General features: G+C 31.4%; 1 protein-coding gene across 3 annotated transcripts; it reads right to left on the reverse strand.

The window, feature by feature from the left end:
• Positions 1-5898: 5898 nt before the first annotated feature.
• LOC133649913 (transcription initiation factor TFIID subunit 11-like) lies at positions 5899-13387 on the reverse strand. 3 transcript variants are annotated; one of them, XM_062046623.1, is made up of 6 exons: positions 12845-13387; positions 6770-6831; positions 6671-6697; positions 6592-6612; positions 6483-6524; positions 5899-6420 (listed from the first exon to the last, which is right to left on the reverse strand). In XM_062046623.1, exons 1-6 carry the CDS (start codon positions 12853-12855, stop codon positions 5987-5989), a joined length of 597 nt encoding a protein of 198 aa, XP_061902607.1. In that variant the 5' UTR covers positions 12856-13387; the 3' UTR covers positions 5899-5986. The 3 variants fall into 3 exon arrangements, with proteins under 3 accessions (XP_061902607.1, XP_061902609.1, XP_061902608.1); XM_062046625.1 differs by lacking the exon at positions 12845-13387 and adding an exon at positions 6911-8256 and having other exon boundaries at positions 6770-6872; XM_062046624.1 differs by lacking the exon at positions 6592-6612.
• Between the last annotated feature and the right edge of the window lie 215 nt (positions 13388-13602).

The following is a 13602-nucleotide window of genomic DNA, read 5'->3' on the forward strand; positions in this document are numbered from 1 at the left end:
CTTCATCAGACAAGTACTTGAAGCTAGACACCGTGTCCAGTGCCGGTCTATTGACTTTGATTTGTGAGCGGATGCCATTGTTGTTGTTGGTCATCATTTTGGTTGTGTCACCACTCCATAGGCTCGGGAGGTGGTAGCAAGCCTTTCAATTAGGCCGGCAAGTTCTTTTTCTTCTCCAGGTAGCCCAATGATGTGATCTGCAAAACGGAGGTTGGTAATCTGCCCCTCCTATGCTCAGGATCTGCCAGGGCATCCGTCAGGCGTCCTTGGTGCACTCCAACTGAAGCAGGCTCCCTTGTACAGAACTTACTTGTACTGATGTTGAATGGTTCTGACAAGGTTAGCGCAGGTTAGGCTTTCTTCAAGTCTACCAACACGTGGTAAAGGTCTTGTAGATGCTATCTCTCACAAATGATTCTTACGTTGAATATCTCTTCTGTGCCCTAAATCCAGCCAGTTCTTCAGCCATGATCCGTTCAGCTTGAGGTTTTAACCTAAATGGAAGGATTTTCAGTAGGACATGGCTGCAAGGGCTAATGAGACCAAGTCCAAGTATTCTACACCAAAAAATCATCTATTATTATTATTATTATTAATAATAATAATATTGTGTGAATGTCCAAACATTCACACATATAATATTCTACACCAAAAAAAAAATATTATTGTTATTATCAATATTGTTAATATTGTGTGAATATCCAAACATTCACACATAGAAGATTATACACCAAAAAATGCATCCACTTATTATTATTATTATTATTATTATTATTGTGTGAATGTCCAAACATTCACACATATAAGATTCTACACCAAAAAAATCATATATTATTATTATTATTTTTGTTGTTATTATTATTATTATTATTATTATTGTTGTTGTGTGAATGTCCAAGCATTCACACATATAAGATTCTACACCAAAAAAGTATCTATTATTATTATTGTTGTTTTTATTGTTTGGACAACCAAACTACCATCCACACTTATCTCACGTGTATCGGTGCTTCTGTGGCCTATACACACACACACACACACACACACACACACACACACACACACATATATATATATATATATATATATATATATATATATATATATATATATATATATATATATATATATATATATATATATATATATATATATATATATATATATATATAACTTGTTGGAAGCATATCCATATTTAAGTGTTACTTCTTTCTAAACTCCTATAGTCATATAAAGAATAGCTAGTATTCTTCCTTCTTTTGAGTCTCATAGTAAGGTGTTGGCCTTCTAGATTGGAATGTGTCAGAGTAGAGATAACTCGGAGTAGTCTAAACAAAGAGAGTGGGGGCGAGGGACAGACGGAAGATCACGGGACTTCCGGGAGTTTGAGCTAGACCGAGCTAGACCGATCTGGACCGGGCTAGGGAACGCTTGGGTGCTGGGTTGGTCTCAGGTTTGTCCTCTAAGCTTTGAGAATAAACTACAAAATACCAACTATTGCCTGGAGATTGAATATAAACATCAGCTTATTGCCATAAAAAGAATCTGGGAGAGACTAGCAATTTGAATTCCCCATTGGAGGAATGCTGGTCGACGCAACAATTTATATATATATATATATATATATATATATATATATATATATATATATATATATATATATATATATATATATATATATATATATATATATATATATATACTGTAGCATTAACACGCTATTTTTTGATTGCAAATTGTAGTTGGGAGATCGGACTTGGCAGAGGTTGAGTTTGAAAACATTGTGTTATAGTTATATATAGTTATAGTTATATAGTTATAGTTATAGTTCCTAGTTGACTGAGAGTTGTCATGTCTGTTTATCATGTTTTGGTTTGGCCATGTGCTGTTTACTTTTTGGACTCTTCTTAGTTCCTGGTTGTGCACTTCCTTGTTTGTTTGTTACCTTGCCAACACATTAGTTTTCACCTGTCTTGTCACGCACCTGTTTCACGTTTTGAGTCCCGCACCTGTTTCACGTTTTGAGTCCCGCACCTGTTTCACGTTTTGAGTCCCGCACCTGTTTCACGTTTTGAGTCCTGCACCTGTTTTCACTGATCATGTCACTATTTAAATGTGTTGTTGTTCCTGGCGACCTCACACTTGTTCACCACTCTGCTTCATGTCGTGTTCACAGTTCCTTGTCAAGTAAGTTTTGTTTATTAATGAGGTTTTTAATAGGCTAGTAGAGGGTTTTAATAATAATAATAATAATAATGGATTAGATTTATATAGCGCTTTTCTAGACACTCAAAGCGCTTCACAGAGAAGTGAGAACCCATCATTCATTTTTACAACTCATTCATTCATCATTCATTCTCCGGTGTGAGCGGCACCGGGGGCAAGGGTGAAGTGTCCTGCCCAAGGACACAACGGCAGCGATTTTTGGATGGTAAGAGGCGGGGAGCGAACCTGCAACCCTCAGGTTTCTGGCAAGGCCGCTCTACCCACTACGCCAAGCCGCCCCGTAGACTAGTAGAGGGTTTTAATAGCCTAGTAGAGGTTTTTAATAGACTAGTAGAGGTTTTTAATAGACTAGTAGAGGTTTTTAATAGCCTAGTAGAGGTTTTTAATAGGCTAGTAGAGGTTTTTAATAGGCTAGTAGAGGTTTTTAATAGCCTAGTAGACGTTTTTAATAGGCTAGTAGAGGTTTTTAATAGACTAGTAGAGGTTTTTAATAGCCTAGTAGACGTTTTTAATAGGCTAGTAGAGGGTTTTAATAGACTAGTAGAGGGTTTTAATAGCCTAGTAGAGGTTTTTAATAGACTAGTAGAGGTTTTTAATAGCCTAGTAGAGGTTTTTAATAGCCTAGTAGAGGTTTTTAATAGACTAGTAGAGGTTTTTAATAGACTAGTAGAGGTTTTTAATAGACTAGTAGAGGTTTTTAATAGGCTAGTAGAGGTTTTTAAAGGCCTACTGAAAGCCACTACTAGCGACCACGCAGTCTGATAGTTTATATATCAATGATGAAATCTTAACATTGCAACACATGCCAATACGGCCGGGTTAACTTATAAAGTGACATTTTAAATTTCCCGCTAAACTTCCGGTTGAAAATGTCTATGTATGATGACGTATGTATGATGACGTATGTATGATGACGTATGTATGATGACGTATATGTGATGACGTATGTATGATGACGTATGTATGATGACGTATGTATGATGACGTATGTATGATGACGTATGTGTGATGACGTATGTATGATGACGTATGCGCGTGACGTCAATGGTTGAAACGGGAAGTATGCGGACACATTGAATCCTATACAAAAAAACTCTGTTTTCATCTCAAAATTCCACAGTATTGTGGACATCTGTGTTGGTGAATCTTTTGCAATTTGTTTAATGAACAATGGAGACTGCAAAGAAGAAAGCTGTAGGTGGGATCGGTGTATTAGCGGCGGACTACAGCAACACAACCAGGAGGACAGAGATGGATAGCAGACGCGCTAGCCGCCAAACTCACCTTAACTTCCTCCGTCTCGCCGGCCGCATCTGTGATCGGGTGAAGTCCTTTGTCGCACCGTCGATCGCTGGAACGCAGGTGAGCACGGGTGTTGATGAGCAGATGAGGGCTGGCGTAGGTGGATAGCTAATGTTTTTAGCATAGCTCTGTGAGGTCCGGTTGCTAAGTTAGCTTCAATGGCGTCATTAGCAACAGCATTGTTAACCTTCGCCAGGCTGGAAAGCATTAACCGTGTGGTTACATGTCCATGGTTTAATAGTATTGTTGATCTTCTATCCATCCTTCCAGTCAGGGGTTTATTTATTTTGTTTCTATATGAAGTTAAGCACGATGCTATCACGTTAGCTCCGTAGCTAAAATGCTTCGCCGATGTATTGTCGTGGAGATAAAAGTCACTGTGAATGTCCATTTGGTGTTCTGGACTCTCATTTTCAAGAGGATATAGTATCCCAGGTGCTTTCAAATACAAATCCGTGATCCACAATAGAAAAAGGAGAAAGTGTGGAATCCAATGAGCCAGCTTGTACCTAAGTTACGGTCAGAGCGAAAAAAGATACATCCTGCACTGCACTCTAGTCCTTCACTCTCACGTTCCTCATCCACGAATCTTTCATCCTGGCTCAAATTAATGGGGTAATCGTCGCTTTCTCGGTCCGAATCTCTCTCGCTGCTGGTGTAAACAATGTGCAGATGTGAGGAGCTCCACAACCTGTGACGTCACGCTACTTTCAACCTGTGACGTCACGCTACTTTCAACCTGTGACGTCACGCTACTTTCAAGCTGTGACGTCACGCTACTTTCAACCTGTGACGTCACGCTACTTTCAACCTGTGACGTCACGCTACTTTCAACCTGTGACGTCACGCTACTTTCAACCTGTGACGTCACGCTACTTTCAACCTGTGACGTCACGCTACTTTCAACCTGTGACGTCACGCTACTTTCAACCTGTGACGTCACGCTACTTTCAACCTGTGACGTCACGCTACTTTCAACCTGTGACGTCACGCTACTTTCAACCTGTGACGTCACGCTACTTTCAACCTGTGACGTCACGCTACTTTCAACCTGTGACGTCACGCTACTTTCAACCTGTGACGTCACGCTACTTTCAACCTGTGACGTCACGCTACTTTCAACCTGTGACGTCACGCTACTTTCAACCTGTGACGTCACGCTACTTCCAACCTGTGACGTCACGCTACTTTCAACCTGTGACGTCACGCTACTTTCAACCTGTGACGTCACGCTACTTTCAACCTGTGACGTCACGCTACTTCCGCTACAGGCAAGGCTTTTTTATCAGCAACCAAAAGTTGCAAACTTTATCGTCGATGTTCTCTACTAAATCCTTTCAGCAAAAATATGGCAATATCGCCAAATGATGAAGTATGACACATAGAATGGATCTGCTATCCCCGTTTAAATAAGAACATCTCATTTCAGTAGGCCTTTAATAGCCTAGTAGAGGTTTTTAATAGGCTAGTAGAGGTTTTTAATAGGCTAGTAGAGGTTTTTAATAGGCTAGTAGAGGTTTTTAATAGGCTAGTAGAGGGTTTTAATAGACTAGTAGAGGTTTTTAATAGGCTAGTAGAGGTTTTTAATAGGCTAGTAAAGGTTTTTAATAGGCTAGTAGAGGTTTTTAATAGGCTAGTAGAGGTTTTTAATAGGCTAGTAGAGGTTTTTAATAGGCTAGTAGAGGTTTTTAATAGCCTAGTAGAGGTTTTTAATAGCCTAGTAGAGGTTTTTAATAGGCTAGTAGAGGTTTTTAATAGCCTAGTAGAGGTTTTTAATAGACTAGTAGAGGTTTTTAATAGGCTAGTAGAGGTTTTTAATAGGCTAGTAGAGGGTTTTAATAGACTAGTAGAGGTTTTTAATAGGCTAGTAGAGGTTTTTAATAGGCTAGTAAAGGTTTTTAATAGACTAGTAGAGGTTTTTAATAGACTAGTAGGTTTTTAATAGGCTAGTAGAGGTTTTTAATAGGCTAGTAGAGGTTTTTAATAGACTAGTAGAGGTTTTTAATAGACTAGTAGAGGTTTTTAATAGGCTAGTAGAGGTTTTTAATAGACTAGTAGAGGTTTTTAATAGGCTAGTAGAGGTTTTTAATAGACTAGTAGAGGTTTTTAATAGGCTAGTAGAGGTTTTTAATAGGCTAGTAAAGGTTTTTAATAGGCTAGTAGAGGTTTTTAATAGACTAGTAGAGGTTTTTAATGAACTAGTAGAGGTTTCTAATAGGCTAGTAGAGGTTTTTAATGAACTAGTAGAGGTTTTTAATAGACTAGTAGAGGTTTTTAATAGACTAGTAGAGGTTTTTAATAGACTAGTAGAGGTTGATAGACATAGATTATAAACGATGTAAAAACATCAAAATATTGTATTTATTCAGAGACAAGTTTGAATATTTATTAGCAAAATTGAAGTAGTGTGTACACGCGTGAGTGTGTGTGTGTGTGTGTGTGTGTGTGTGTGTGTGGTTCACGCCCGATGGCGCGGGACTTTGGTTTTCCTTTTGGACGTTCGGTTCTTGGGCAGAAGTTTGAGTGGAGGACGGAGGAGGGTCTTGTCAGGACTGGCTGCCCTAGAAGCGATGCTCTGATTGGCGGGCTGGAGGACTTGAGGTGTGGTTGGAAGGAAACTCAGATGTTCCTTTGGTTCCTTCACTCTCTTTATTTCCTTCAGTTCCTTCAGTTCCTTCAGTCCCTTCAGTTCTTTCAGTTCTTTCAGTTCCTTCGGTTCCTTCAGTTCTTTCAGTCCCTTCAGTTCCTTCAGTCCCTTCAGTTCTTTCAGTTCTTTCAGTTCCTTCGGTTCCTTCAGTTCTTTCAGTTCCTTCAGTTCCTTCAGTTCCTTCAGTCCCTTCAGTTCCTTCAGTCCCTTCGGTTCCTTCAGTCCCAGGTGTGCAGTGTCCTCATCTGTGGAATAAAGATGTGATCAGAAGTGTGTCCATCAATCCACATGAGGTTTGAAAGGAAACCTTCTTCCACTTCAGCATGGTTGTAGTTTGGAACTGCAGCGTCTGCAAAGTCCAAGAAGGATCAATCAACAAGGTGACTCATGATTGGTCAAAGTAGCCAATGACGTACCAGCGACTGTCACCTGATTGGCTGCAGCAAAACACACATGGTGAGTAAGACTTCATAGCTCAATATTTCATTTCCTCACCTGTGGAAACTTCTTCAGACGTGGAATCTGGGTGGGGAAGACGTATTGATGATTAGAAATATTGAGGGTTGACATTTCCTGATCACACCTTTACCTTACCGTCCGTGCTCATGTCTGCGTGCACCAGCACCAGCAACATGGCCACTGGCACCAGCAGCTTTCTGCAAGTCAAAGGAACAGAAACACTGTTATTGATATATTGTTATTTACTGATAAACACTGACATTTATTATTCATATATTATTTACTGATAAACACTGACATTTATTATTCATATATTGTTATTTACTGATAAACACTGACATTTGTTATTTATATATTGTTATTTACAGATAAACACTGACATTTGTTATTGATATATTGTTATTTACAGATAAACACTGACATTTATTATTCATATATTATTTACTGATAAACACTGACATTTATTATTCATATATTGTTATTTACTGATAAACACTGACATTTGTTATTTATATATTGTTATTTACAGATAAACACTGACATTTGTTATTGATATATTGTTATTTACAGATAAACACTGATATTTATTATTCATATATTGTTATTTACTGATAAACACTGACATTTGTTATTCATATATTGTTATTTACTGATAAACACTGACATTTATTATTTATATATTGTTATTTACTGATAAACACTGACATTTATTATTCATATATTGTTATTTACAGATAAGCATTGACATTTATTATTCATATATTGTTATTTACTGATAAACACTGACATTTATTATTCATATATTATTTACAGATAAACACTGACATTTATTATTTATATATTATTTACAGATAAACACTGAGATTTATTATTGATATATTGTTATTTACAGATAAACACTGACTTATTATTGATATATTATTTACAGATAAACACTGACATTTATTATTGATATATTATTTACAGATAAACACTGACATTTATTATTGATGTATTATTTACAGATAAACACTGACATTTATTATTGATGTATTATTTACAGATAAACACTGACATTTATTATTGATATATTATTTACAGATAAACACTGACATTTATTATTGATGTATTATTTATAGATAAACACTGACATTTATTATTGATATATTATTTACAGGTAAACACTGACATTTATTATTGATATATTATTTACAGATAAACACTGACATGTATTATTTATATATTGTCATTTACAGATAAACACTGACATGCATTATTTATATATTATTTACAGATAAACACTGACATTTATTATTGATATATTGTTATTTACAGATAAGCATTGACATTTATTATTCATATATTGTTATTTACAGATAAACACTGACATTTATTATTGATATATTGTTATTTACAGATAAACACTGACATTTATTATTGATATATTATTTACAGATAAACACTGACATTTATTATTTATATATTATTTACAGATAAACACTGAGATTTATTATTGATATATTGTTATTTACAGATAAACACTGAGATGTATTATTGATATATTGTTATTTACAGATAAACACTGAAATTTGTTATTGATATATTGTTATTTACAGATAAACACTGACATTTGTTATTGATATATTGTTATTTACAGATAAACACTGACATTTATTATTCATATATTATTTACAGATAAACACTGACATTTGTTATTGATATATTGTTATTTACAGATAAACACTGACATTTGTTATTGATATATTGTTATTTACAGATAAACACTGACATTTATTATTGATATATTGTTATTTACAGATAAGCATTGACATTTATTATTCATATATTGTTATTTACAGATAAACACTGACATTTATTATTGATATATTGTTATTTACAGATAAACACTGACATTTATTATTGATATATTATTTACAGATAAACACTGAGATTTATTATTGATATATTGTTATTTACTGATAAACACTGACATTTATTATTCATATATTATTTACAGATAAACACTGAGATTTATTATTGATATATTGTTATTTACAGATAAACACTGACATTTGTTATTGATATATTGTTATTTACAGATAAACACTGACATTTGTTATTGATATATTGTTATTTACAGATAAACACTGACATTTATTATTCATATATTGTTATTTACAGATAAACACTGACATTTATTATTCATATATTATTTACAGATAAACACTGACATTTGTTATTGATATATTGTTATTTACAGATAAACACTGACATTTATTATTCATATATTGTTATTTACTGATAAACACTGACATTTATTATTCATATATTATTTACAGATAAACACTGACATTTGTTATTGATATATTGTTATTTACAGATAAACACTGACATTTATTCATATATTATTTACAGATAAACACTGACATTTGTTATTGATATATTGTTATTTACTGATAAACACTGACATGTATTATTCATATATTGTTATTTACAGATAAACACTGACATTTATTATTCATATATTGTTATTTACTGATAAACACTGACATTTATTATTCATATATTATTTACAGATAAACACTGACATTTGTTATTCATATATTATTTACAGATAAACACTGACATTTGTTATTGATATATTGTTATTTACAGATAAACACTGACATTTGTTATTGATATATTGTTATTTACAGATAAACACTGACATTTGTTATTGATATATTGTTATTTACAGATAAACACTGACATTTATTATTCATATATTGTTATTTACAGATAAACACTGACATTTATTATTCATATATTATTTACAGATAAACACTGACATTTGTTATTGATATATTGTTATTTACAGATAAACACTGATATTTATTATTCATATATTGTTATTTACTGATAAACACTGACATTTATTATTCATATATTATTTACAGATAAACACTGACATTTGTTATTGATATATTGTTATTTACAGATAAACACTGACATTTATTATTGATATATTGTTATTTACAGATAAACACTGATATTTATTATTGATATATTATTTACAGATAAACACTGACAGTTATTATTTATATATTATTTACAGATAAACACTGAGATTTATTATCGATATATTGTTATTTACAGATAAACACTGACATTTGTTATTGATATATTTTTATTTACAGATAAACACTGACATTTGTTATTGATATATTGTTATTTACATATAAACACTGACATTTATTATTCATATATTGTTATTTACAGATAAACACTGACATTTATTATTCATATATTATTTACAGATAAACACTGACATTTGTTATTGATATATTGTTATTTACAGATAAACACTGATATTTATTATTCATATATTGTTATTTACTGATAAACACTGACATTTGTTATTCATATATTGTTATTTACTGATAAACACTGACATTTATTATTCATATATTATTTACAGATAAACACTGACATTTGTTATTGATATATTGTTATTTACAGATAAACACTGATATTTATTATTCATATATTGTTATTTACTGATAAACACTGACATTTATTATTCATATATTATTTACAGATAAACACTGACATTTGTTATTGATATATTGTTATTTACAGATAAACACTGACATTTATTATTGATATATTGTTATTTACAGATAAACACTGACATTTATTATTGATATATTATTTACAGATAAACACTGACAGTTATTATTTATATATTATTTACAGATAAACACTGAGATTTATTATCGATATATTGTTATTTACAGATAAACACTGACATTTGTTATTGATATATTTTTATTTACAGATAAACACTGACATTTGTTATTGATATATTGTTATTTACAGATAAACACTGACATTTATTATTCATATATTGTTATTTACAGATAAACACTGACATTTATTATTCATATATTATTTACAGATAAACACTGACATTTGTTATTGATATATTGTTATTTACAGATAAACACTGACATTTAATATTCATATATTATTTACTGATAAACACTGACATTTATTATTCATATATTATTTACAGATAAACACTGACATTTGTTATTGATATATTGTTATTTACAGATAAACACTGACATTTGTTATTAATATATTGTTATTTACAGATAAACACTGACATTTATTATTGATATATTGTTATTTACAGATAAGCATTGACATTTATTATTCATATATTGTTATTTACAGATAAACACTGACATTTATTATTGATATATTGTTATTTACAGATAAACACTGACATTTATTATTGATATATTATTTACAGATAAACACTGAGATTTATTATTGATATATTGTTATTTACTGATAAACACTGACATTTATTATTCATATATTATTTACAGATAAACACTGAGATTTATTATTGATATATTGTTATTTACAGATAAAGACTGACATTTGTTATTGATATATTGTTATTTACAGATAAACGCTGACATTTATTATTCATATATTGTTATTTACAGATAAACACTGACATTTATTATTCATATATTATTTACAGATAAACACTGACATTTGTTATTGATATGTTATTTACAGATAAACACTGACATTTGTTATTGATATATTGTTATTTACTGATAAACACTGACATTTATTATTCATATATTGTTATTTACAGATAAACACTGACATTCATTATTCATATATTGTTATTTACTGATAAACACTGACATTTATTATTCATATATTATTTACAGATAAACACTGACATTTGTTATTGATATATTGTTATTTACAGATAAACACTGACATTTATTATTGATATATTGTTATTTACAGATAAGCATTGACATTTATTATTCATATATTGTTATTTACAGATAAACACTGACATTTATTATTGATATATTGTTATTTACAGATAAACACTGACATTTATTATTGATATATTATTTACAGATAAACACTGACATTTATTATTTATATATTATTTACAGATAAACACTGAGATTTATTATTGATATATTGTTATTTACAGATAAACACTGACATTTGTTATTGATATATTGTTATTTACAGATAAACACTGACATTTGTTATTGATATATTGTTATTTACAGATAAACACTGACATTTATTATTCATATATTGTTATTTACAGATAAACACTGACATTTATTATTCATATATTATTTACAGATAAACACTGACATTTGTTATTGATATATTGTTATTTACAGATAAACACTGACATTTATTATTCATATATTATTTACTGATAAACACTGACATTTATTATTCATATATTATTTACAGATAATCACTGACATTTGTTATTGATATATTGTTATTTACAGATAAACACTGACATTTATTATTCATATATTGTTATTTACAGATAAGCATTGACATTTATTATTCATATATTGTTATTTACAGATAAACACTGACATTTATTATTGATATATTGTTATTTACAGATAAACACTGACATTTATTATTGATATATTATTTACAGATAAACACAGATTTATTATTGATATATTGTTATTTACTGATAAACACTGACATTTATTATTCATATATTATTTACAGATAAACACTGAGATTTATTATTGATATATTGTTATTTACAGAAACACTGACATTTGTTATTCATATATTGTTATTTACAGATAAACACTGACATTTGTTATTGATATATTGTTATTTACAGATAAACACTGACATTTATTATTCATATATTGTTATTTACAGATAAACACTGACATTTATTATTCATATATTATTTACAGATAAACACTGACATTTGTTACTGATATATTGTTATTTACAGATAAACACTGACATTTATTATTCATATATTGTTATTTACTGATAAACACTGACATTTATTCATATATTATTTACAGATAAACACTGACATTTGTTATTGATATATTGTTATTTACAGATAAACACTGACATTTATTATTCATATATTGTTATTTACAGATAAACACTGACATTTATTATTCATATATTGTTATTTACTGATAAACACTGACATTTATTATTCATATTATTTACAGATAAACACTGACATTTGTTATTGATATATTGTTATTTTTAGATTTCAGCATGTTAGCATTCAAGCTACATTGGTGCTAACGTGTCTGTGAGCAATACCACCCAAATGGTGACTTTTGGAGATGTTCTCCCTGTCTGTGGTGAGTTGCATTGTGGGATGTGGAGGAAGAATGGAGGACTCACCTGGTGTGCATGTTCAGGTGAGGAAGGTCCGTGATTGTGTTGTGGTCAGGTGTGCTCTCAGTCACACTGCACAACACCACCCTTTATATGGCTTCCTAAATGTCACTGTGTGTGTGTGTCTGTGTCTGTGTGTGTGTGTGAGAGAGTGTGTGTGAGAGTGTGTGTGTGTGTGTGTGTGTGTGTGAGAGAGAGTGTGTGTGTGTGTGTGTCTGTGTGGGAGAGAGAGTGTGTGTGTGTCTGTGTGTCTGTCTGTGTGTGTGTGCGTCTGTGTGTGTTTGTGTGTGAGAGTGTGTGCGTGTGTGTGAATGTGTGTGTGAATGTGTGTGTCTGTGTGTGTGTGTGTGTGAATGTGTGTGCGTGTGTGTGTGTGTGTGTGTAGGAGAGAGAGAGTGGCAACAAGTCCACTGTATTGTGTTGCTGTTGTGTTGTGAATGTTGACACAACTTACATGTGAAAGTCTTCTTATTCCAAAAGGGAATACATTCATTCTTGTCCTCTAAATTCTACACAAAATACCCCATAATACAATACCCCATAATACAATACCCCATAACACAATACCCCATAATACAATACCCCATAACACAATACCCCATAATACAATACCCCATAACACAATACCCCATAACACAATACCCCATAACACAATACCCCATAATACAATACCCCATAACACAATACCCCATAACACAATACCCCATAATACAATACCCCATAATACAATACCCCATAACACAATACCCCATAATACAATACCC

This window comes from Entelurus aequoreus, linkage group LG05 (genome assembly GCF_033978785.1).
Source record: "Entelurus aequoreus isolate RoL-2023_Sb linkage group LG05, RoL_Eaeq_v1.1, whole genome shotgun sequence".
NCBI lineage: Eukaryota > Metazoa > Chordata > Actinopteri > Syngnathiformes > Syngnathidae > Entelurus > Entelurus aequoreus.